At 39.2% G+C, this 27,026-nt stretch overlaps 1 protein-coding gene and 1 non-coding gene across 3 annotated transcripts in view; both read right to left on the bottom strand.

Moving 5' to 3' along the window:
- The window catches only part of CCT7 (chaperonin containing TCP1 subunit 7), a 267,536-nt gene that overhangs the window by 33,021 nt on the left and 207,489 nt on the right, over positions 1-27,026 (bottom strand). For both annotated transcript variants that reach the window (XM_067153015.2, XM_067153016.2), the window contains one exon: positions 7,215-7,403. In XM_067153015.2, the coding sequence (XP_067009116.2) occupies positions 7,215-7,403 (189 nt within the window). The remainder of the gene's footprint in view (positions 1-7,214; positions 7,404-27,026) is intronic.
- On the bottom strand, positions 16,998-17,074 carry TRNAS-CGA (transfer RNA serine (anticodon CGA)). The gene has a single exon. It is a non-coding gene; the product is annotated as a tRNA-Ser (tRNA).

Raw genomic sequence — 27,026 nt, 5'->3', positions numbered from 1 at the left:
TTCATGATCACTAATACCATCTATTACTTCAGTTTCCCTATAGAGCTCATCTGGTTTTATCAGCACCACATCCAGGATATTTTTCCCTCTGGTTGGTTCCATCACTTTCTGAATCAGCTGTCCTTCCCATATTAACTTATTTGCCAGTTGTTGGTCATGCTTCGTGTCGTTCGCATTTCCTTCCCAATTTACATCTGGCAAATTCAGATCTCCCGCTACAATCACATTTCTTTCCATGTCGTTTCCCACATAGTTGACTATCCTATCAAATAATTCCGAATCCGCATCAGTGCTACCCTTTCCCGATCTGTACACTCCAAATATATCAAGTTGCCTATTATCTTTAGAAATGAGCCTTACACCTAGAATTTCATGTGTCTCATCTTTAACTTTTTCGTAGCTTACAAATTCTTTTTTCACCAGAATGAAAACTCCCCCTCCCACCTTTCCTATCCTATCTCTACGATACACACTCCAGTGCCGTGAGAAAATTTCTGCATCCATTATATCATTTCTCAGCCATGATTCAACTCCTATTACAATATCTGGTAAATATATATCTATTAAATTACTTAATTCTATTCCTTTCTTTACAATACTTCTACAGTTCAGCACTAACAATTTTATGTCATCCCTACTTGATTTCCAGTTCCCTGTTCCCTTATCACCGCTCCCTAGGCCATCCCGTTTCCCTGAATGTACCTCCCTATTACCCTTCCAAACAAATTTCCTAACTTATACGTACCACTGCGGTTTAAATGAAGGCCATCCGGGCGCAGATCCCTATCTCCTACCCACCCATTAGGATCTAGAAATTTCACTCCCAGTTTCCCACATACCCACTCCATAGTCTCATTTAAATCCCCAATCACCCTCCAGTCAGTATCCCTCCTACACAGTATTCCACTAATAACAATCTCCGCTTTCTTAAACTTCACCCGTGCTGCATTTACCAGATCCCACACATCTCCAACTATGTTGGTACTTGTATCAGTTTGCCTTACGTTATTGGTACCAACGTGAAACACTACCACCTTCTCCTTCCCCTCCTCTCTCTCTTCTACTTTCCTCAACATCTGCCTCAACCTAATTCCTGGATAACATTCTACCCTGGTTCCCTTTCCTCCACACACTTTCCCCACGTGTCTAACGATGGAATCCCCCATGACCAGAGCCTCAACCCTACCCACCTCATTTGATCCCCTCCCCTCCTGGTCAGCCCTATCTTTCCTGATAGCTGCAGAAGCTACTTCCTCCTCCCTTTTCTCCTTCCCATGACCCTGTTCCACCTGTCATTTCCTATCCTCTACTCTACATTTCCCTTTCCTACCTTTTCCCTTCCTCCTACTTCTACCTGGAGTGACTCGTACCGATTTCGCACAGACACCTGTCCTGAATTCTGATCCTGAATAGAGCCCTTGGCCTGCAATCTCCTTCCCCTTAGAACATTAGACCACCTGTCTTCTACAACTCCTCCCTTTCCTTCCCCTCCCTCTTGTACACCTACTGTAACCTGTACATTGTTTGAGGGAGTCCTATCTTCCTTCCTGTCTTCTGTGAGAATCCTAATTATCTCCCTCAAACTTTCCAACTCCTCCCTCATACCCCTCAATGCCTCACCACACCCACAATAAGTACACTCGCGCTCCTTAGCCATTCTTTACGGGGGAAAAATTATAAATTAAAAAAATAAAGTAACTTATTTGCAAAAAAATAAATGAACGGAGGGATATATTGTCTGGGATAGTACACAACAATAAGGTAATTAATATACGACTACACTACAATACCACTTAGTCGTGCTCTATTTTTTTTTTTTAATATCCTACAACCCCTAACAGGATAAAAACTGCTGTTAACTACTGAATATCGAAAGTAATACACAAGAACTACACAATTCCAAACTGCAATTAAGCCTATCCTAATTTCAACAATATTTTAGTAAGAGTTTCTACGGATACCTCTACTACACCAGTACTACACAAATATTTTACAATAATAAAATAAGCACACTAAATTCTAATAGGATATTTCTCGTATACTACTGTACAGTACACTAATTTTTTAACTACTTTCAGACGTATCCTAATTACAATACCGGTACCGTACCGTATGTCACTACTAAGCACAACAGAAATGAAATTTGCAAGAACTACTGTACTCAAAGATTACCAACGAAGCTAAATGCTTAGACAAATTATTATTAGTATTAGGGTCTAATAGATACACACGAAAGATAACATACGAATATAGCAGGCAAGATACGGCCGTTGTTGTTTACTGGGATATATGAACTTTATTATTATTAGCTAACCGCTCATAAATACTGAAAGATCGAGGGAGCGAAATATAAATTACGGATACTAACTACCTACTCAGAAGTACAAATGAATGGAATACAAGGTCAGCTGATTTTTATTTATATTTACTTGACTACACTACACCCTTTGTTCAGGACTGTAGCCAACAATGCAATATTTGAATATGAGGAGCGACAATAATCAATAACAATACGACTGTTAACTATTACTGTGCAATCTCTTTAACTTCTTTTTAACCCTCCGTTAAACGCGCGCTCTGTTGCAACACCACTACACGCGCGCGGACTGACAGTCCGCGGTTGTTTGTAAGCTTCCATTCTTTTCATTTCAATTCTTTTTTCAAGAATTCCTTATTTCTCTCTTTTTTCAATCTGTCTTACATCATAATTACTTTATTTGATTTTATTTATATTGATAAATGTGTATACAATCTACATTTACAAGAACATTTCAGTCCTTTAGGATAAATTAGAAGTTATCAACTGGAAATCACAGGACTTGGCAAAACTAATAGTAAATTAACAATAATTGGTTATTAATTTACTCCTTGGAATAAAACTGTAATCGTTACATTCTATTAGTTGATGTATATCGCACGGAAGAAGTCACGACGTCGTGATGTTCTTGCCATGGAGTAAGTGCATTTCATTTCATCCACCTTATCAACGCCCGACTTCGTGTCATTATAGAAGGTAATCATTGAGGGTTTCGATCCATCTGAATCGTCATCAATAGAATGGTCTTTCTGGAAAGTAGATAGAACCAATACAACTTTGTCTTTTCTTGACTTGTATGACACAAGGGTATATATAGTCATTTGTGCATGTTACGATTTCTTGTAGCATTTCGTCGGTAAAGAACAATTGCAGAGCTTCAACTGGCGTCTCAGTATTCATGGCAACTCCTAAGTGTTTTATAATATTATGTTCAGGTTGCCTGACCTTTCTATTGCAGGGCGATAATTCCACTCGGCCCCGTCCTTTCCAACATATATTCCATGCTGTTCACTTTCAGTCACGTTCTCTTCGTACGTGGACTGTTTGCTCTCAGAATTATGATCACTGTCGTTTACGACGTCCCGATCACTATCATCAATTGCACTAACTTCATCGTCGTCCAATGACTGCTCGATTTGATTTATAACTCTCGGAATAAATCGCGCCAACTCCTTGGAAAGAGGACACAAAATAATTATTCATAGCTCATTTTGTAATATCGTGTTTTTCTCACTGTAAATAATCACAAGTAGAAAATATATCATAATGAGCCCACTGCTCCACTTGTAGGTAATAAAAGTATATAATTTTATAATAAATAATAACGGAAGTGTGGACGACTTAACAAAGGAGTGAGTAAGACTAACAACTCACCAATACACGCCTGCGGACTCAGACTCCGCAAGTCTGCAGTTGACAATATAAACTTCTGTAATCAACAGCTCGGCGATTACTCCGACATTCTCACGCCGTCACGGCCTTTGTATTGTTGCAGAAGGAAGCTACAAGAAGGCAGCTCGTTCTGCCTTGCATTTTCGGCCTATGATACCAAAGAATAATAAAGTGCGGACTCTCACTCCGCGGCGCGTGTAACGGAGGGTTAAATGGAAGTTTACAGGCGTATCGTGTTTTTTAATGTAGTAAATTATTACCTTTGCGATAGTTTGAACGTATATCTATACGAAATACCGGAGAAGTTCCTGCAGAAGTTACGGTACTATTCCTTATGATAATCTGCCTTTGTAAGTACAACCAACGAACCTACAGATACCGGTATTTACAAATATTTTTGAAGTTAATATTGTTACCTAAAGTATTACCTAAACCTAAATTCGAAACAAGGTGCACCTAGCTAGCCTACTTAACCCAGAAAACGTAATTTACTGAAGACCAACTGAATTACTTGTTACAAAATTTAAATAATTATTACTACTCCCAATTTCTACCAACAAGCACGAAACACCACTATATAAACAGCACTAAATGAATCAGATATACACAAAATTAAGCTATTTCAATAGGTTTTCACTACTTTATCACTACAATAATGCAAGAGCTCTCTCAACAGCCAACCGTTCTCAAGCGCATCCATCAATGCATTAGCTCATCTAGTAAAAGTCGGGAGGTTTTCGTGAATGATATCCTCACAGGTTTCCGTTTCTTACACAAATTCTCCATTGTGGCACGTACAGTTATACTTATCACGTCGGGGTCACCAAATTAAATGTTGGGTTAGACACTCGCGCACTACCCGTGTCACAGATCCTTGCACCAACATTTAAAAAAAACTACTGGACGTCATCTATACATGTAAACACAGTTCAAAACACAGAGCGTACTTTCACACAAGATTTAATTCTCCAGACATCTACAAACCACAAACAATCACACCATTTTCTTTTTACACACTCCCAGAGTTCTCCATTTCCAAATAGTACATAACCAAGTTCAAGGAAGTAAACAACACAAAGAACACATATTACTGGTTTCTCACATACACTACCTAACCTAGAATTCTGTATACAATATAGAATTCTGCAGCGAAGCACGGGTATATCAGCTAGTATAGAATAAGATACAGATGCAATACTTTGCCAGAGGGTAGATCATAGACCTTAAATGCAGATTCGCTATTTTTTCACTTTTGCTAGTTTGCCAGAGCAGGGCGATACGTATGAACATTTCAATACGGACCATAACGTGAGATTTGTAACATGTAATACCCTGGCTTGACGAAAATAATATTACTTCTGGGCTACAAAATACAATAATTCATGCTTTAAACAGGATACTTAAATGAAATCCTATCTACTTACATCATAGGCCAATGATTTGTAGATGAACATAACTATCGTGAAGAAATCCATGTTAAACAGCAGCAGGCATGGTGAATATTCGTTTGGAGCATACATAACAGTACTTCCTTGATAAATTAAGCAGATATGCGATAAGTGAAAAAGGCTTTACACGATAAAACTTGTTTAACATAACACAGCCAAGAAATAATACAATACACACTGCAAATCACTCACTAGTTTGACTTCATAAAGTCATACTTGTGGCCTTTTTAGCTTCCTGCAAAAAAGTATTGAGAAAATGTTTTGTCGTAACAGGGACTAGAACTCCTGGTCTTCAAAATAGAAATAGACTCCAGAGATTCATTGGACACTGATAATCTGAACTCTGTTCTATTTTTCTTCACAAGGCTGAAAACACGTTCACATTCTACACTGCTATGGGGTATGGTGAGAATAGAGAGCATTACTATAGAAATTCGGTCATACTTAAGAAGTCCATCGACTCCATGAATTCTTGATATTTGTGCCCAACTGGAATCACTTTCAGCATCTTGATTTTCAACCAAAGTGTCATCTACCTGAAGAGCTGTGAACTGCCTCTGAAGCTCATTTACCATCTCATCTGTAGTTTCATTCTTTTCCTTGTAGAACATTATAGGAAACTTTTCCAAGAAAAAACGAATGGAAGAAAACTGTGCATCATCAATCTTGTCCAACCTAACAACATGAGCATGCTTTAACACATCATCCTTGAATGGAAACTTGTATCTCACTGATGAAAAGAACAGGGATTTATCTGTATTTATCCTGGAGATAATTCACTATGTTAAGTCAATGCCAATAACTAACTCATCATCACTTCTTTGATTTTGATGGACTGTTTATTCATGATAATGTACAATAGGAATATAGCGTATGAAAATATCCAAGAACAAATGTTTTGATACCTACTGAAACATCCAAAGGAACCTGGATGCTGAACGTCAAATAAAATTATAACAAACACTCAAGGCAGTAAACACTCTACTAAAACATGTCAAAGCACACAAAATCTTAAACCATTAAATGAACACGACGCAAACCTCGAGAACAAAGAATATGCACAAACCTCGAGAACAAAGAATATGCACATGGTAAAAACCATACACACATGTGGAACGAATGTAATTCTTCTCCTTCTTTATAATTTAATGGGCTTTGCTAATAGCGGTATACACAGTTACTGAAACGAATGTAATTAGTCCAATGAATACAGGAAACTGCGAAGCACGAAGTTATAACACAAAAACTTGTACACTTCATTAAAATATGCCATAACCTTAAAGGCCAAAACATTCAAGAACCGCCAACTTCGTGAACAAAGAACAACACTCATGCGGTCAAAGAATATAGGTTAAATCACAAGCAAACAAAGCGGAAGAAAGAATTTGCGGAGCAGAGCCTGTTGACATCTAAGATTTACATGGAAGAACTGTTATCCCAGCTTTAAATTCAATTCCAATAACGACACAAACATCACATGGTTAAAAATACTAATCATTTCAAAGAATGAGTTGTCGACTATCGTGAACTTGCCTTCGACCCACGCAAACAATAGATTGTACGGAAGTGGAGTGATTATCGAATGTTAACATTAGCAAATTTTTGTCCACTAAGTAGTAAAATGACACCGTCTATCCGTAAAAGCGTAAAATTCTGCAATTTCCATAAATTTTACCAATAAATTGTAAAAGTTGGCAGGTATTCAATACTTATGTCAATATTGACTGTCCTTAAGCACTAGAAAAGTATTTAAATACCAATGCTTAGTATAAAAGTGGTTCAATTTAAGGCTTCATGCCATATTACTTGTAAATGCAAGGTTTCTACAAGCTCATTCAAAAGCCTGTCCCTTCCAATGCACAAGTCATTCTTTAACAGGAACAAAATCATGCCAAAAGGGGTTTCTTTTCTGTTATTACATATATATTCGAAGAGCCAGACGTGTAAAATGTAAGGGAAGCAAACACACGACATTCCAAAATAAATTTTAAAAGTGGGCTCTTCTGGTCCAAAGATCCATGTCCTGTAAGATCAGACTAAATGTACAGTATACAAACCTTGAGCGTGTTTCTGTCGCAGTTTGTTCAGAATGTTAGTAGCATCAAAGCCTGCATTGTCGCACAACTGTCGAGGAATCACTTCTAATGCCTTAGCGATAGCTCCAATCAGCAACTGCTCCTTCCCAGCAATGGTGCGGGAATAATCTCGTAATGCTCGGCTCAGTTCCATTTCTATAGCTCCACCACCTGAACAAAATATAGTAATGTACATTACAATTTTGCAAAATACTGTAAATACCTCACCCATCTTGTGTACTGAAAAAAATTCACTGTAAGTAAATATATTGGGTACAAATGAAACAAAGAACATGGAGGTTTAACATGCTGTCTCACCTCCTCAGGGATGACAAGTTAACAGGTAAAACACAGTCATGATAATTTAAATAAGATTACTCAATGAGATACTGCCCCAATACACCTCATGACATCTCCAACACGCATTGCGGAGTAACGTAAATATATTGTAAATTGTACTATGACCAATCCCAGCCGAAATAAAGTTGAAAAACAACATAGTTAAGATTTGCAAGGTAAAATTGCCTTTACACTGCCTAGTACACGTTATCAACAGGTCAGTTGCTTACTGATATACTCCCCCGGCAACCAGTTGTTGCATGTCGTACTGTAAAAATGCCCTGTTTCTATATGATAATGTATTTATTACAAGTGAAGTAATGCTGCAGAATGCACACAGTTCAAGCATTGTCCACGCACGTATGCAAATTTTAGCGGGTTTTGTAAATAACAAAACCATGACAATCACACCCTGTAAACAGTACGAAGTCTAGTCATTTAATTCCCAAACTGCATCTGCCACATTTGTATGGAACACTGTTACCTTTCATTCAAGGTTATAAACTTCATTATTAGTTCCGTATTGAATTAAGATTACATATAAAATAAAAACAAAGTTTAATCCACCTACTCAATACTTTACATAAATTGCGATGTTTACAAAAACATTACAATAAGTTACGAGGCACTAGTTTTGACCCTGTATGGGTCATCAGCCTAGCCAAGATACATATGTATAGGTCAAAGTCTTAAAACAGAATTACATGGTGGAATAAAATATAAAAGAATGAATTGAATATGTGATGGAATGATGCACATAAAATGGTGAATCTATGAACTGTTATAGATGTAACAATGTTATGTATATCTGTGACAAATAAAATCTTAGGAATTCTGTCACATATAACTAAATGAATATTTATCATACAACTATTGTAAAATTGAATAAAATGAGCTCTGTTGACGAATATTCTAACATAGTGCATTTAAAATCGTAATATGCCGGTTTTAAAGTGAAATCCAGATGCTTCTATTGAGTTCTAGAAGATGTAAAGTTCAACATTGGCGCAGAGGGAATCTTTCTTGCATGATGTCCAATAAATCCACAACCGAGGTTAAATGTTGATAGAACTGTTCGACATTCTTGTAATATAATAAAATCTTGCTGTGCTACAAGGAATACTCCCAATTCAAGTAGGAACCATTAGAACTGACATATGTCAGTTGCACTCCACCGGTAAGGTTGTTTTACATTGCGCACAAGGTTCTAATCGATAAATGACAAATGTTAAAATGGATCCGTGCTTTAAAAAATTCATTACACCACTGACCAGTGTTTCGTAAGCGGGTATACTAAAATAAATCTCACTAAACTGAAATTTGTTTCCAGACCCTGTACACAAGGATTTCAATCATTCCAGAAACACGGAAACACACAGAATATTAAAGGCAACGATAGCCAACCAAATATTCCACACCTAAATAATTAAAAGAACAGAAGACAGAATAGCACAAACCCAAATAAAAATATTTCCCAAATTATTTACAAATTATGAAGGGAAACACGAAATTCCACAGAAAACAGAACATTGGTACACACGATGAAGCATGCAGCTTCCCAAACCAAGCAAACATCAACTTGAACAGCCGGCATGGCCCACACAAAATTAGCGTGCTGGAAACAAGGTAAAAAAATGACACGCAATAATGAAAGAAAGAAAACATGAATGCGAATAGAGGAGGGTGAACGTAAATATACTTAAGAAATGGGAGAAACAAATTTCAGTTTCCTACAACCACGATATTACAATAATATTCTTTTTTTTTTTTTTTTTTTTTTTTTTGCTAGTTGCTTTACGTCGCACCGACACAGATAGGTCTTATGGTGACGATGGGACAGGGAAGGGCTAGGAGTGGGAAGGAAGCGGCCGCGGCCTTAATTAAGGTGCAGCCCCAGCATTTGCCTGGTGTGAAAATGGGAAACCATGGAAAACCATCTTCAGAGCTGCCAACAGAGGGGTTCGAACCCACTATCTCCCGAATACTGGATACTGGCCGCACTTCAGCAACTGCAGCTATCGAGCTCGGTATTACAATAATAATGTATAGTATTTTGAATTTAACATTTCCTCCAACAAAATATTAATAGAGGATTTAAATGCTAGTTATAAATTTAAATTTTAGGAGGCCCTTGAAAACGGTAATGCCCGAATAAGACAGGAAATAAACCATCCCGGAAAGGAGTCAAAGAATGATCAATTACGAAAGTAATACTAGCGCACAGCATCATCCAACACATTGTAAAATGGATACCAGAAATATGAACAAAGGGAAGTAGAAGGAAATCCACCAACCAAAATAATGATAATAACATTAAGAAACAGAAAAAGGTATTCCGATAATTTCAGTGAATAAAATGGAATAATTTGTCTCTCATCCGCTCATATACCAAGTTCCAGAATTACTCCATCATAATAATTTGGATATAGAACTTTACAAAAATCTAGTTAGGTTAGATTTTAATAGTTTGATGATACAATTTATATCATTAACCCATATCTGCCCAAATTATTTTTCTGTGGAATATTGCGATATATTTTGTAAGTACAGTTGTTTGTAACCTAAATGAAAGGCTTATGATGATTTTAGGTTTCATTAACATATTTTCGCGGAGATTTACCGTGTCGACATATGTCGACAGTGAGCATGAACGGGTAGGGTAAGAGACATGCTCAAAAAAGGAACTTTTCTTTGCATTTTAAGCTTATATGAACATAATAATTAATCATTTAGTGAATATCAGTCACATAAGTTTTGAATAAGCAGAAAATATTTTAAAAACTTGATTCAAAACATAAATGTGGAACAGTTTCGCCTCAATTTAGAATGCATACTGTTTTAAAACAAAAAGACAATATTCGTATGTTTGTAGTACTTGTTATACACACAATACGAAATTTTGAGCAAGTATGATCACACTGAAAACAGCAAAAAGGAAAACTACAAGTAGAATTTCAAAACAGTTTAGTCTGCGTTTTGAGGTTACACTCTGCTTCTCTTCATCCAGTCATTTTAGTGTGAGTGAAATGACTCGAAGCAAAGGACGTGGCGGCCAAAGTTACATTTTTGCACTGTTTCCTGACAGCTTTACCACAGTGAGCGCACCGCACTTGATTCCCTCTTGTTTCGAGGTAGTGGGATACCCCATCGGAACGCACTTCTGGCAACACGCGAAGATACTTTCGTACTCGGTCTTCATGCGTTAGGACGCGTAGCAGAACGAGATAGGATATATGTCCTAACGATGTAGCATGTGAAGCCGAGAAGGTCTAAATTGGGGCCAAACGGTAAAGTTGCCATGCATTGTCCATGGAGACGTTCAGAAGGAACACAATTAGAGGCCAGTACCATTTCTTGTTTTTGATGCTGATGCGGTAACAAGATACATTTTGATCCAATCGATCGACGCTCCCCGCGTGCATATTATGCAGAATTATACATGCTGGCTGAATTACTGGTATGTATTTCATTTCAGCATTACCATTGTACCATTTTCACTTATTTTTGTACACACTAGTTCAGCATCAGCCCGGAGTTGATTACCAGAGAGTCTGTAAATATCTCGACAAGACTCATCATCATCATCATCATCATCGCTTTCCCCGTCACTATGGAAAGCATTTTCAGGTTGTTCTATGAATATATTAGCATCTAGGATGTTCTGTGATTCCTCGAGGATGATTACGTTCTGCTTGACGGTCACTCTGTGAAAAATAAATGAAAATTGTATATCATTACTGAGGCAGTCCCATTCGAGCCCACTGTCGACATATGTCAACGTGGAAATTTTTTGCTCTGCTAGACAAAAGCAACTATAAATCAACCATAAATGGATTCAAAATCTGTTAAAGGCATGCTTCGTTATTACGTTTACCACAACAGTCCGATCTTACCTTCAACTGTAACAATATTATAAGAAAATATTACTCACCGCGACGGAAGTGTCATCCTCTTGAGTGTATACGGAATGATATTTCATACACAGCCATGATATAAGGCACGAAAAAGAGTGATTCTTGTTTTCGTGCTGTGCGATAAGTATCAAACTATGAACTGTAAACAATGCACCTCAAAAATATTCAGGTTTACCGATATAAGATCGACGATATTCAGATATTAACGTCGACAAATGTTGACAGTGGGCACATATGGGTTAAAATGGCCGACACAGAAGAAATTCCAGTTTAATTTAATGAATAAACGATGGCCAACATGTCCATAAACTAAAGGCCTAATTTCAATTACAGTTGCGAAGTAGGCACAAAACAATGCAGCGTTGCCGAAATTCCCCACAAAATCAATGTCACTTATACCGTGTTACTCACCTTCTTCAAATAATCCGGCAGTAGAACAGTCTCGAAACAATTAAGATGATACTAGTACTTACATCATTGGGTGTCCAATTTAATATAATCCGATAGCTTACGTTGTTAGGTCATCTTGCAATGAAGTACACTCACACAGATATTCGCATCCCATTAATACAAAAGAATGGTAACTAGGAAATACATTGAAACACAAAATACACTATAACTAAGGCAAAATGCCCTGGTTTACATGGCTATCAGCCAGGAGTACCGCACTCCATTCCACCAAATCTCAATCGCGTCTTGTACACAACAACATCTCCAAATGCGTCCATAATGGCGCTCATCCGGCAACAGACTGGCTTCCAGCTAGCAAGAAGCACATCGCTCAGTTCAAAGCAGTAGTGCAGGTGCGCACGCACTTCAACTAGTTCATAGGGCAAATCAGAAATTTCTAAGCTACCGACGTACCAATAGCAGAATATACATTTTAAATAGGCATAGTTCAGGCACACAAAATAACGGCAATTCAAACAATGGCCGAGAATGGTAGATAAAGTCCCCACGCACAAATACATGTCTGAGGGTAGCGTTAATTCTTGTCACACATTCCATGAATAATGAATAAACCAAGGCCAAGGAACTCATATTGGACACATCAGTAATGAGTAAAAGTACACAAAGAACTTGTGATTCATATTAAAAACATATTCATATTTGACGGAACATCAGTAGCGAGTAAAAGTACACAAGGAAGTTTTAATTCACATTACAAATACTGGATGTGATAGAATGCGCTGCTGTCGTCCCTGTATCACAGATCTTGTCCAGATCCTATCCTAACGTCCGCACAGCAAGAACCACTAGAGACCAATGGTCTTGTCCAGGTTCTATCCTAACCGTCCGCAAGGCAAGAACCAGTCAAGACCAATCGTGTTTCTACACTAAACTAAAGGCCTAGGGCCACTTCGCAGCTTATAACCTGGTGGCTTGGGCCCCAGACCCCCTTTGCTTGACACTTAATTAGTTTCTAAGTACAGACGTTGTCAGCACTGAGCACCATTTGACAACATCCTACCCTAGAAGGCCACGAGCGTGTAAAACGACAATCGTTACGCGGATGTAAATGTGAAACAACAATTGTTGTGCGGGTGTGAAAATCTTGACAACCAGACTACAGTATTTATTTAAAAGGTGTGAAAAACACGAGAGAACAAATATGAAAAAGTTTTCCGTCAAGGATTATTTTTATTTTTTATGGTTTGTCATTTCAACAAAAATGCACTGAAATGTGCAGAAAAAAAAAAGGACAACAAATATTAAAACATTTAATGTGTGGCCAGGAAAATATCAAGTATTATAGCAGATCACACTCTTTCTAAAATAAATGGTAGTAGAAGCCTTTTATTTTGGACCAGTAGGTTATTATTAAACATTATTTTCTAGTTTCAGTCTCAGACAATGAATTGTAGGTTTCACTCGGCCACGTGCAGCTGCGGCTTTGGCTGCCATCTTGAACGACAAAACTTCGATTTGACTAACTCGAATGATCGAGCCGAAACACGAAGGGGCACGTTGCGACATTCGCGCTACCTTTGCACGTTTCAAGATGCGTGTGCCAGTCCACTAACTGATAGATTTTAATTTTCTCTTCATTAGTAAGGAATGACATTTTACGAATGCAGAACTAGGCTGTCACAAGACAAGTACAAAGGTTACTATGAAAGTTTTGCAATGTGAGTGAATGCTTTAAATTTTCTCAAAGTAATTTCTACCACACTCGGTACACTTCTCCATGCACCGAAACCAGTCACTGAACCAATCTGCCACTTTTCTTCGGTTACATTTTCACACTCTTGATCCCATGCTGCCAAAAGCTTCTCGTCGGATGCAAAACGCCGCCCTTTCAGCTTCATCTTCACTTCTGGGAAGAGTGCAAAGTCATATGGGGCAAGATCAGAACTGTATGGAGGGTGATCAAGCACAGTCAACCCTGATCTGGCAAGAAAATCCATTGTTACATTAGCACGATGTGCTGGAGCATTGTCGTGATGCAAGAGCCAAGTGCTGATGAGTGACCTTGGACGAAGCTACTTGAGAGCCTGGATGACCTGAGGCAGACAACTCTCACTGTACCACTTCGCAGTAACTGTCCTTTGTGTTTCTAGCACAACCGGAGTCAGGATGCCCCATTTAGTGATCCTTTTCTTCACCGACCTTGACTTTCGCACAGTCACAGGAGTACCCTCATCTTCGAACAGCCCCACCTTGTTCTGGGATTTTGCTGGGGCATCGTAATAATAAAGCCAAGTTTTGTCACCTGTAATGATGCTATTGACGTTACGCAAAGTCCCATTTTCAAACTGTTTTAGCATTTTCTCGACACCATTTCACTCGACGTGCCCTTTGTTCCCCTGAAAGTGAATGGGGCACCCAAAGGGAACAAACATTTCTAACATGGAGATGGTCGTGTAGAACTGAATGAATAGCTGGTGCAGGGATGTGGAGAGTCTTTTCTACCTGCCAATATGTCAAACCGCCTCTCTTGCTGCAACATTTTCCTCACAGCTTCAATGATTTCCTCAGTCACTGATTCAGATGGTCGCCCAGAACGAGGATCGTCTTCAACCCCAAAACTTCCCATCTGGAACTCTTTGTACCAGCGGAAAATTGTTGTCCGAGGTGGACAGTCTTTCCCCAGCACAGGAGTCGTTTCCTCCAGGCACTGGTCAACAGTTAATCCACGAGCAAAATTGTAGCGGATAATTGCGCGATATTCACCTTTAGACCACACTGACATCTTAACTTGCTTTCAATCCCACTGCTTGGTAACAACTGGTGTGAAGGTCGCGCCTTCGTGTCTTTTAGACCGGTTTTCAGCCCTCTTTTCATCCCTCACCATAACAGGGGTGTCCAGCCAACAGTTTTTGCGTATTGCAAAACTTTCCTAGTGCCCTTTGTATGCACCACACTAGTGTCAACTTTAAAAGATTACATTCCTACTGCAGATGTAGGCCTTCAGGCGACAAATATTCGCTACTTTTCACTGTCCGCTCAACAAAAAACAAAAAACAAATTTCTAATTTCTGAATGGAATGCGAAATACAAGTACAAACAGGCTCACTGTGTTATTTAATTTAATTTCCGGGTTGAACCGTGTTGCACTTGTCTGCACATCACGTACAGTTTGCCGACGTTTCGAATACATCGCAGTATTCTTTGTCAAGGCGACTGAAATACCCCTACTCGATCCGAGGTAATCTGTCTCCCAGGCAGAAATTACACTACTAGAGTGGCCCTGATCTTGGCCTTTTATATCCTAGCCTTTCTGGCTGACGTATATTAGCAAAGTAGAAATTGCAATCAGACACCTTCCTACCGAATCTGCAGAGATCAGACAGGCTATATCATGTCTGAGAACAGCAAAGCAGCCGCCATCCAATTTGACTAAAGAAGAAATTCATGCCCTAAAAACACTACGTCAAGATATGGAAACAATTATACTACCCGCAGATAAAGGCAACGCTACGGTGATAATGACACGCACAGACTACACACGGAAAATAGATTCTACATACAGAAAAATAAGGAACCCTACCAACCGCAGATGTAGCTAAGGCTTTCTGTTCAAAGTGTTCCATATACATGCTTATTATTGGAGAGAGTGGCAACCGCATCGTGGGCCCTTCTGTCTGTTCTACGAAGATATCAGCTTATTCTGTATTTTGGCTGGGATACTGGAATTTTTTACTAGTGTGTGGAGTTTGTTCTTAATGCGGTTGTATATGGAACACGACCCATCACAAAAGCAGGCTGTCCTAACATCACTGGTGAACAGGGCAGAGCACCTCGAGGAAGAGAAAGAACACCTCACAAGAACCCTTAGGAAAAATGGCTACTCGCTCAATAACATCCGACGAGTCCTTAAAAAATCAGAAGAGAACAAAGAAAAGGCCGCCGCAGGAGAAAACAACGAGAAAGAAGAACTGACCCGCCACAAAACAGCGATACTGCCATACATTAAAAACACTTCCGGCAGGATTGGCAAGATACTGGACAAATGCAACATAAAAACTATCTATAAACCTCACCGGAAGCTAGCCCGTTATCTACCGCCAGTAAAAGACACAATAGAATTACAGGCCCCTGGAGTATATCACACTGAATGTAGCTGCGGAGCTTGTTATGTAGGTGAGACAAAACGTCTGATCTCCACCCGCCTAAAAGAACATATCCGTCACACCAAGAACCAAAACACAGATATTTCAGCAGTAGCCAAGAATTCCTACGAAACTAGGCACGGAATATCATTTGACAAGACCAAGATCCTAGCAGCTATCCCTTGGAATCTGGAAAGGAAAATCCGCGAGGCTATCGAAATCAAGAAACATCCGAACAACATAAATTTAGAAGGATATAAAATCAGTAATTCTTGGATGCCTATCATTCATAGTTTAAGACATACAGACCACAACATAAACACACGGGCCGCAACCCCCTTACAAAACAGCGAGGGCAAGCCCCCACTACCTGGCTGTGACACATACTTTCCAGAATACTCACGAGACAGCCAGGGCTTACGTCAGCCAGAAAGGCTAGGATATAAAGGGCCAAGATCAGGGCCACTCTAGTGGTGTAATTTCTGCCTGGGAGACTGATTACCTCGGATCAAGTAGGGGTATTTCAGTCGCCTTGAGAAAGAATACTACAATGTATTCGAAACGTCGACAAACTGTACGTGATGTGCAGACAAGTACAACACGGTTCAACCTGGAAATTAAATTAAATAATTCTTCACACTGTGGAAGCTTCACTTCTAAGGCTCACTGTGTTATTCAGCACTCTCGCTGGTAAACAGCAAGCAAAACTGAACAATCCTGAGCCTAATGGCTTACTTCCCGAAGGTGCAGCTTATCCTGAAGTTCAGATATTCAAGGCCTTTTCCCGTTAAGATGCAACTACAGGCTCCTTGGGTTAGAGGGAGAAATGTACCGCCGCACTGCAAGTGGCCAGTTTTGTAAGTTAATGTGGTTTTCGAAACAGACTTCCAACGTATTAGGTCGTGTTACGTACATGTAGTACGTGTTGAAGAGATGTTAAGTACAGAACAAAAATGGCCAGCCAGACACCAGTGGGATCCGAACCCACAACCTCCCGATTTCGCGTCGGTTGCTCTACCAATTGAGCTATGGTGGCCTAGGCCATCTTTGTTCTGTTTGAAAGGATCTGAGCTACAGGTCTGGCACTGCTGCTAGCACAATGTAGAGTGCGTTTAAGTCGCCTGTTGTGGGGCATGTCAATGAATATTGAATTTTCACGACCGCACTGTAATTGAAACAGACTTCCAACGTATTTACCGCGGACACACGAACATCAGCTGTCATCTCACCACGTGTTGCCATGGCAGACTTATCTGATAGTAATCACCCCAATTCATCGAAGAAAGGCCGTCGACTTGCAGAAAGTGGGCATGTTATAAATTTACTAGAAAAGCAGTTCGCAGGAAATACCAACAGTGTAATAACCGTTGATGCAATAAGAGAAACATCAGTTCGCCATGTCACAACAGTAACATACCTAATCATTTATATACCAGTTGAGGTGACAACAGGATTAATGTTCATGTACACGTTAAGCAATGTTGAATTTAGAAAACTATGTTAGGCATTCTTCTAATAGGATATCATGTTCTTGTAGAGAAACATCAGTTCGCCATATCACAATAGAGTAACCTACCTAATCATTTATGTACCAGCTGAGGTGACAACGGGATTAATGTTCATGTACACATTAACCTATGTTGAATTTAGAAAACTATGTTAGGCATTCTTCTAATAGCATATCATGTTCTTGTAGGTTAATGCTACTAGAGAGGCAATTAACTGTTCCTGTGAATGCCCTGCTGGACAGTCAGAGAAGTGCAAGCATATTTCAGCTGCTATTCATGCAGGGAACTCAGAAAATGTAACTTTGTAAATCGATCAACCATTCGATTGGTCTCGACCTCATATCTCAAACACGGGAAAGAGAAGTATAACAAGGAGAAGAGGTCAGAAGAACTTTTTCTCACAAAAAGGCAGAGACTTGATGTTAATGCAGTTGAAATTCCTGATTTGAAAATCCCATGTATACTTTCCAAAATCATAAATGAAGGGAAGTTAGAATCAGTTAAAATTGCCAATAATTGCTAGGACATTTAATAGCAGATGTCACAGTTCCTGTTCAGAATGAATAGAAACCAGTCAGTGACTGGGTCAGGGATGGAATGAATGAAGCACCCATCTTGTGGCAAGGACAGGAATTGTGTCAGCTGCCAAAGCCTGTCGCACTGAGCCATGCTAATATGGCATGTTCATAAAGATGTTGTTTCCCATATTGCAAAGAGCTTGTATCAGCCTCACCTCAATTGACTTCAGTGTTTCCATGATTGTACCACAGAGGGCAGCTCACTCGGTCATGAGCACGGAAGATCATTCTTTCAGCGAGACAATAGTTTTCTTTCTTTGGACCGATTCATGCATTGTTGTGTGTGTGGAATATAAACATGGATCCCACGCAGAATGGAGTAGCGTTTTTATGCCATAAATGGGTTTTTAATAGATTTAAACTTGACCCATACTGCCATCCTTCTTGTTGCTTTGACCATTGATATATCAGGTATGGTAATTCTTGTTTTTATATTGGTTCTACGGTGCTGTTATGACATTCTTCGCTATCGTCCATAGCCGATTGATACGCATCCTTCTGCTCTGCTGCCTGAATGAGCTGCGTGCTAGTTGTCTTTATTGTGATTGAGTTATGATGTTATTTGGGTCTCTGATTGATTTTATTCACGTGCACTACATTGTAAAGTATTTTGCCATCAATGAATGTATGCCCTGCGTGTCGACGCGGAGATCCATTCGTGTCGTACGGACCGTGAGAGCTGATGGGTTTATGTGTGACCACTGGGTCTCTATTATCCTACTGCTAATTGTCTGCACCGTGCACGCTATCTCCGACATATGTGAGACCTTTGTTTGTGACCGTGTGAGTCATACCATATGAGATTGTGTTCAACTTATTAACTGGAGCAACTGCTCAGTTTGTTTGCCGATACCGGCAATGTTAAGTGTTTGGGTGTGTACTGGTGAGTGAAAGGAGAGAAAGGATGATGCATCGGTCAGCTCATTTTATATTTTAATCTTGTTTCTGAGCCTCATCTTTGTTGCCGGCACGGTGATATTTATTTTGCCTTGGTTTCAATCACGGCCGTTTGCTTGCCCACGAGGCCGCCATGTTCTTTTCTTATATTTAGGCTATGCGATGCCTGTGATTCCCTTTGGGTTTAAATTTTATTTGTTTGGTCCAGAGACGTCTCTCAGCGCTATGTTGTGATCTATCGCATCTTATTTTTACCTTCTCTGAACCCTTTTCTCCTCCATGCTGTGTGGGAGCTTTGATCTGTGTGGTAATTGTTGAGACGATGTGGAAGTTAATTAGACGCGTATATAATGAATTTTATTAATCTCACGGAAAGGATGACCGAGTTGATCCGTGTAGATTGTATTCACATTACCGCATTATGTAGCGAGATTGCAATGGAGACGGTGAGCCTGTCTTATAAACAATTTAAGCTTGGTGTTTGAAAAAGCTGTGTTGACGCATTAGTGTTATGACTTCAATTGGATGAGCTCTGCACATGTACGTATCCTTTGTTTTTAATTGCTGGCTTCATTTCTTGTTTCTTTTTTGAATTTTATTATATCAATGAACCCTCATTTAAATTTAGTTGGAATTTTATTGCTAGTAACTTTAGTCTCATTCCTGTTCTGCTTTTAAAATGAGGACCATTTCCAGTTCAGGGCTGTGTTTGGCCTTTCCTAGTCACGGTCCACGCCTCGAATCTTCCGACGTGTGTGTTTTATGGTGAAGTTGGTTGTCGTTAAGGGACGGGGTGCGGCTCAGCACTCCTCTGCGGCAATGATTAATGACTGACAGATGAAATGGTAGTGGAGTGTGTTGCTAGAACGAAAGATGACAGAGAAAACCAAAATACCTGGAGAAAAACCTGTCCCGCCTCCGCTTTGTCCAGCACAAATCTCGCATGGAGTGACCAGGATTTGAACCACGGAACCCAGAGGTGAGATTACTGTTCAGAAATGTATGCCCAGGGGGCTATCGGAAAGAATATGTCCCTGGTTGGAATGCCGAGAATGAGGAATTATTTAAGAATTTGCAGCAAAACAGGGATGCAGAAACTGCTAACGAACTTCTGGCTAGATTGGATGATTGCCTAAGACAAAAATGGGTTGAAACTGTTGAAAGCTTAGATTTTACTCATTCTGGCAGAAACGCCTAGGGCAGGGATTACATAAAATCAGCTTCATGGTCCGTATCGCACTTCAATAGATTCACAATTAAGTATTTATTTATTTTCCACCTAGTCGATACAATGATTGCTTAAGGCAATTTTTAATGGTCAAAAGTGGTACATGTTTCGTATATTATCAACATCTTCAGCCACATAACACTGTTTAGATGAAAAATATATAAAATTGACAAAGTAATGCTTTAGAGGAAGTGACCTTAAAATTAACATAAGATTGACAAGATGAAAAAAAAAAAATTTTAAGGTCACTTCCTCTAAAGCATTACTTTGTCAATTTTATATATTTTTCATCTAAACAGTGTTATGTGGCTGAAGATGTTGATAATATACGAAACATGTACCACTTTTGACCATTAAAAATTGCCTTAAGCAATCATTGTATCGACTAGGTGGAAAATAAATAAATACTTAATTGTGAATCTAGGGCAGGGATGGCGAACCTATGCCACGCGTCACTAGGTGAGACGCGAATACGACTTTGGTGGCACGCCACATGAACATAATGTTTTTATATACGTCTTGTATTACAGACAATACAAATCTTTACTGTTTCACGTGTAAGAAATAAATATAAAAAAATCTAAGTACTAGTTCCATTCGGGTGTGCAATATGGCAACACTGCTACACTGATAGGTCCAAAAGTCAAGTGAGATAACAGTGTCGTTTTCTGGTGGTTTTGTATACGGACATCGCAAACATGTTTTCGGTGCCGAAAAGAACAGGAACTTAACAAAGGTGGTGACCGTACTTTTCAAGAACTCTGGACAAGGGAATTCGGACTGATAGAAAGATGTGTTGCCTGTGTTCGAAAACAATTGTATCCCCCTCATTTAATGTAAAGCTCAATTTCGAGACTAATCATTCAAATGTTAGTTCCATTTCAAATGAAGAAAGAAGGGAGTTCTTTTCACAAAATATCGAGCATTACACAATACTAACTAGTTCTTTTGTATCATCTTTCCGGCCCAGGAATAATATCAGTGTGGGTGGCTGTTTCCATCTGTCTCACTGCATAAGGGTACGTCCAAGATGCACGCTGGTCAGACTGAGTCAGTCGGCGCTGACTGACTCCGAGCGGCGGATGGGATGTGGCCATTATGAAAGGTGGTTGTCAGCGCAGACACAGCTGTCACAAAAGAAAAGATATGAGATACAACTGATCAGTGTAGCATGGAACTAACAAGAGAACAAACTGTAGCTCCATTGCTGCTAAGTGACAATGTCACAACCAAATTAAAATGAATGAAAAGAGAATTAAGAGAATGAATTAAGATCTATTTATGGGGAGTACAAACACCTTTTTCCACAGTTACTTTCTATAGATATCTTTCTCCAGCAGCCATCGACGATGTTCCTATTGGAATGATCTTTAATTCGCTTATCCCATATCGGAGAATTAAGTTGAACTTTTGAAATCAAATCCCTGATATCCATCGCTAACAAAATGTCAAACACACTCAACACAAAAATCAACAGCCTGCGCGGCAGGTTGTCTGAAACAGAATGAACTAATCATTCCGGTAAACATCTGAGTCAGACTACCAGTGTGCAGGCTTCCTGCGCGCAGGTGCATTATGGCCAGTCCCGCTTAGCAACAAAGGGTATACTTATGCCGACTCGGCACTGACTGTCTGACTCAGAAAACCAGCATGCATCTTGGACGTACCCTAATACAACATGCATGGGAAATCGTTTTGTCAAGGTGAGTTGTTGAAAGAAACTTTCTTATTGATGTCCGACACATTATTTGAAAACTTCCCTAACAAACAACTAATAATTAACAGAATTAAAGGAATGTCAGCCAGCTGAACTGCTGTCGAGGATAGAATAAAAAATAAGTGAAGAAGTTTCCGAGCAATTGAAAGCTAATTTGACAACTCCCACATGTATGTTTTGATGAAAGCATGAATGTGACCTTACAAGCAAGGGTAGCTGTGATGAAGAAGAAATTAGTTTAATTGTTGAGCATACAAACTGCGACAACATGGAAATATAATGGAGCTAATGGAGGAAGTGAAGTCCATTCGCAATATTACTACTTTTGATTTTTATACCTAATATTTTTTTTACAATTTGCTTTACGTTGCACCGACGCAGATAGGTCTTACGACGATGAGATAGGGGAGGCATACGAGTGGGAAGGAATTCGCCATGGCCTTAACCGAGGTATAGCCCCACGGAACATGCAATCAAATGTATTTGCAAGATATATGTGTAATAAATAAATAAATAAATAAATAATAAATAAATAAATAAATAAATAACACATTATGAAACATAATGGGGAATTTAGAAAGGAAGTCGCAGGGTGGGGGATTGTAGGTTGTAGACATTCCTTAATGGAAAACAAGTGGCACAGTCACAAATGAGAATAATAAACCAGACTTAAAATGGCACACAAGTTGGAAAAGGTTCTCCATCCCTGGCCTAGGGTCTTCTTCAGTAGTGAAGAGTCAACCTCAGATGACACCTCATCAAATAGCTTCCCATATTGTACCAACTTTCCGAGCTCCAGCTGATAAGAAGCATACAAAGTATATTAGATGCCAGCTTCATGCTCTGAAATCATTAGCACCTCGCATATCTAGCTATTCACGCCCCTTTACAGCCCTTGATGTTCAAGAGGCCTTCAAAGAACTAAAACCTGGTAAGGCACCTGGATTTGATGGAATTCACCCAGAATTTCTCATACATATGAGAGACAATGTAAAGAGATGGATGGCAGTGTTCTACATGGACATTCTCCAGAGTGGACAAATCCCACCTGACTTCAAGAAAGCTAAAATTATTTCCATTTTGAAGCCTGGAAAACCTGAAAATAGACCTGAACGTTACAGACCAATAGGCCTCCTTAGCTGTTGCTACAAACACTTTTAAAGGCTCCTCTACAACAGATATGGATCAACCATTTTAGAACTCATTCCTGTGGATCAGGCAGGCTTCAGACCTAACCGAAACTGCTGCGATCAAGTACTTTCATTAACATCTTACATTGAGGCCGGATACCAGCAAAAGCTTAAAACATCTGCCTTCAATACCATATGGAAGGAAGGAATGATTTATAAATTACTCAGAGTTATACCCTGCAGAACGATTGCACAGCTTATCAACAACATGATCAGCGACAGGAAATTCCAGGTCTATTTAGGTGAAAAGAAAAGCTCAGTGAGAAAACTGCATAATGGTTTGCCCCAAGGATCAGTTTTACCGTCACTACTGTTTAATTTGTACATCTCTGATCTTCCAGAAATAATATCCAGGGAGGTTGTGGGTTCGGATCCCACTGGTGTCTGGTTGGCCATTTTTGTTCTGTACTTAACATCTCTTCAACACGTACTAAATGTACGTAACATGACCCAATAGGTTGAAAGTCGGTTTCGATTACAATGCGGTCGTGAAAATTCGGTATTCATTAAATATTACCTTCTCCAATCGAGTACTTAATCACAATAGGTATCCAAGATATTTCTGTGTTACCTTGGACCGGACTTTATCATTCAAGCAACATCTTTTGAACTTGTCAAAGAAACGGAAAACCCGAAACAATATTATTCAAAAGCTAACTGGTACTACTTGGGGATCTACTGCAAACATCCTGCACTCTTCAGCCTTAGCACTGGTTTCCCCTGCTGCTGACTATTGTGTTCCAGTGTGGATTAATAGCCCGTATACAAAGTATATTGACCCACAATTGAATACCAGCATGCGTCATATCTCGCACCATCAGATCAACTCCAGTTCACTGGCTCCCACTGTTGTCTGGAATATTGCCACCTGACTTACGAAGATCCAGTGCTCTTGTTCGAGAGTACAACAAGATCTGCAAGAATCCTCTGCTACCTGTTCTAAATGACACACCAGCTCTTAGTCTCCAAAGACATATCACGACATCCAGCCCTTTGTGATGCTGCTCTGAACACGTCCACCAACTTCAATGCTTTGGAGGAGTGGAAAGGCCGCTGGAATTACTCTCCTGACTTGCCCCTGCATAACATCTTCAGAGGCGAAAAAATTGCTAATGGATCCCAACTGCCACGTGCAACTTGGTCCAAACTGAACAGGATCAGACAGGTCAAGGAAGGTGCAGGGATTCTATGTACAAGTGGAACTTTATACCATCTCCATAATGTGACTGTGGAGCCCCTTGCCAGACTATTCCCCACATTGTAAGCGAGTGTCAACTACGGACTTATCCAGGTAGAGTGGAAGACTTCCTATTTCCAACAGCGGAAGACTACAGTGGATTGCAAGGTTGGACATTCAGATATAACAGATAACACTAATGCCTCAAGTGAATCAATGTTTTTTGTTATTGTGTATATATTGTACATTATGTATATAATTTCCTTGCCATATGCTAATAATAATAATAATAATAATAATAATAATAATAATAATAATGGAATTAACATGCAGATTTAATGGTGAACTTCAGAAATCAAGGGAGGTTGTACGTGCACAATGTCATCAACACAGCACTTGAATGCAGCGTTCTACATGGATTTGCACACTAGCAATATTGTAATCTTAATGCAACTAGCAATATTGTGATCTTAATGCATGAAGGGAGGCATTACTAAAACTGCATGATGTCCTCACAGTTTTTATGCTGGGAAAACCTATACCAGCCATGATTTGATCGCCTGGTTCCATGAATTTCAAAATTCCACAGTCATTTGTAATAAAGTAGTAATTAAAATATGTAAATCACCAATTACTTCTTGCAATTTACTGCTAAGATCCACTGCCTTTTCAAATCCATTTTGTGCGGTCATGATGGAAAATATAAAATTTCACACTTTGCTCTGTATTGCAGTATCACTGCAGCCAACAACACAGCACCTAGTATTGCAAAAACGTTTTGACATTTTAAAAATAGTAATGTGAAGAAGACAATACTATTAAAGAATTGAATAAATACATGTAAACACACGTACTCCAACTTCTTACGATCAGCTGTTAATAAACATGCCTCTGAATAGTACCCGTAATATCCACCTGCAGCAGCACATTGCTATACGCACGGTCCCTATAGCGAGGGCTCTTTCTCACCAGAGTTGGAAGTCACGTTCCTTACACAAGGTGCGACAAGCAACATCTTCCGGGGTAGGAAAAATATGATCATACCAAGCGGATATAACTAAAATTTGTGACACACGAGGTATTTTTATGTAGATTTAATACGATGAGAAATGGAACTTCGAATTTCTACTAAGCAGTAAAACATGATAATGAGGAATGCACTAACAAGGTTTCACTGTACACAGCATCATGAAGCATAGCAGTAAATGTTTGAATATTCCTAACATGACTATACAAGCTGCCATGTCCTACCCAAGAACCATAGCAAAAAGTGTTTGAATATCTCTACCATAACTATGTACACAGCCTCCAAGTCCTATCATTAAACGTGAAAAAAAGTGCTTCGACATTTCTACCATGACTAGATGCACGGCCTCAAAGTCCTACCATGAAGCGTGACAAAATGTGCTCAGACAACTCTAAACCATCAACGACCAAAATACAAAAAAAGAAAATACAGTGTCCCGACGACAGTAACAATCACTAGAGTTTCAACACAAAGTAAATTCGCTGAAGCGATGTAATAACTCTTCAATAAAAATACAAAAGCAATAATCACGCCTAACATAATTCTCATGGCCTAACTAATGCCGTGAAGATTGAAACATGCTAGTGTAGCATGGTTTCTTAGATGATGTTACCGATGTCTCAATGAACAGGTATCTGTGTACAAAACTGTGTAGAAAACGTGCCAAACCACCAGCTGATAACTTGTGTATGTTACGATTTGTACTTCCAAATGTAATACATAGTGACTGGAAGCATTCTTTCGATAACTGCGGTTGTTGAAAGCCACGCCCTTATTTTTAAGTACATTTCATGCTTGTTCTCTATATTCATCACATGAGGATTTAGCTGAACAGCTGTAAATGAGACAGAGACCGCATTATTTAGGTTAGGTATGCTATTGCCCGGATAGTGCCAAAATTTCCATGACGGAAAGAATAAAAATAATTAACAGGAACGTTTGCTGCATTTATGGATATCTACAGGTGTGGTGGTACTGTGTTTTATTATCATAATGTTTAGATTCATACATTTGTTGTCTGCATTGTTTATTAACGCATACCCTAGTATGTTTTGTTTGGCATCTCCAAAAATCATGAAAAGTAAGCCGAAACATAAACATAAAATTATTTATTTTTTTATTTATTTACTATTCGCTAATCGGCCAAAGACCATGATAAGTTTCATTACACATTCTGGAGTTTACTCAGTTTTCATTAGATCCAGCAGGTTTTCATTAGCTCACTGTGTTGAGCACAGTGTTTATCCAACCACTTTGCACCAGTTGTCCACTTCACATCCCAGAAAGTTCCAAAAGTCACAGTGCTTTTTCTGAAAAAGTCTTGTTTGTGCACGTCATCATCATCATTATTATTATTATTTTGTTAGGTACGTTGGCGAGTAAAACAATAGTTATGATTGGGTAGTTTTTATCACGTTTGAACCTATTCCTCCCCAAAAAACGCCTATACTGGCCCGAATTACGAGATATTAAACGATCACTTTGTTAATGATCTCGACTGCCGCGGTATTTTAATAGTAACAACCTTGAATATTTCTGAACTAATGTAAACTCGTTTCTTCACCTTTATAGGCACCCCCCAGTGGAGGGGAGTCACATGTACCGTGTTTACCAGATATCAACCTTCCTGCCATTCATAAATCGCTGGCAGTACGGTACCGGGAAT

Source organism: Anabrus simplex, chromosome 8 (genome assembly GCF_040414725.1).
Source record: "Anabrus simplex isolate iqAnaSimp1 chromosome 8, ASM4041472v1, whole genome shotgun sequence".
Taxonomy (NCBI): domain Eukaryota; kingdom Metazoa; phylum Arthropoda; class Insecta; order Orthoptera; family Tettigoniidae; genus Anabrus; species Anabrus simplex.
The sequence above is the reverse complement of the archived record's forward strand: the minus strand, read 5'-3'. Positions and strand labels throughout refer to the sequence as shown.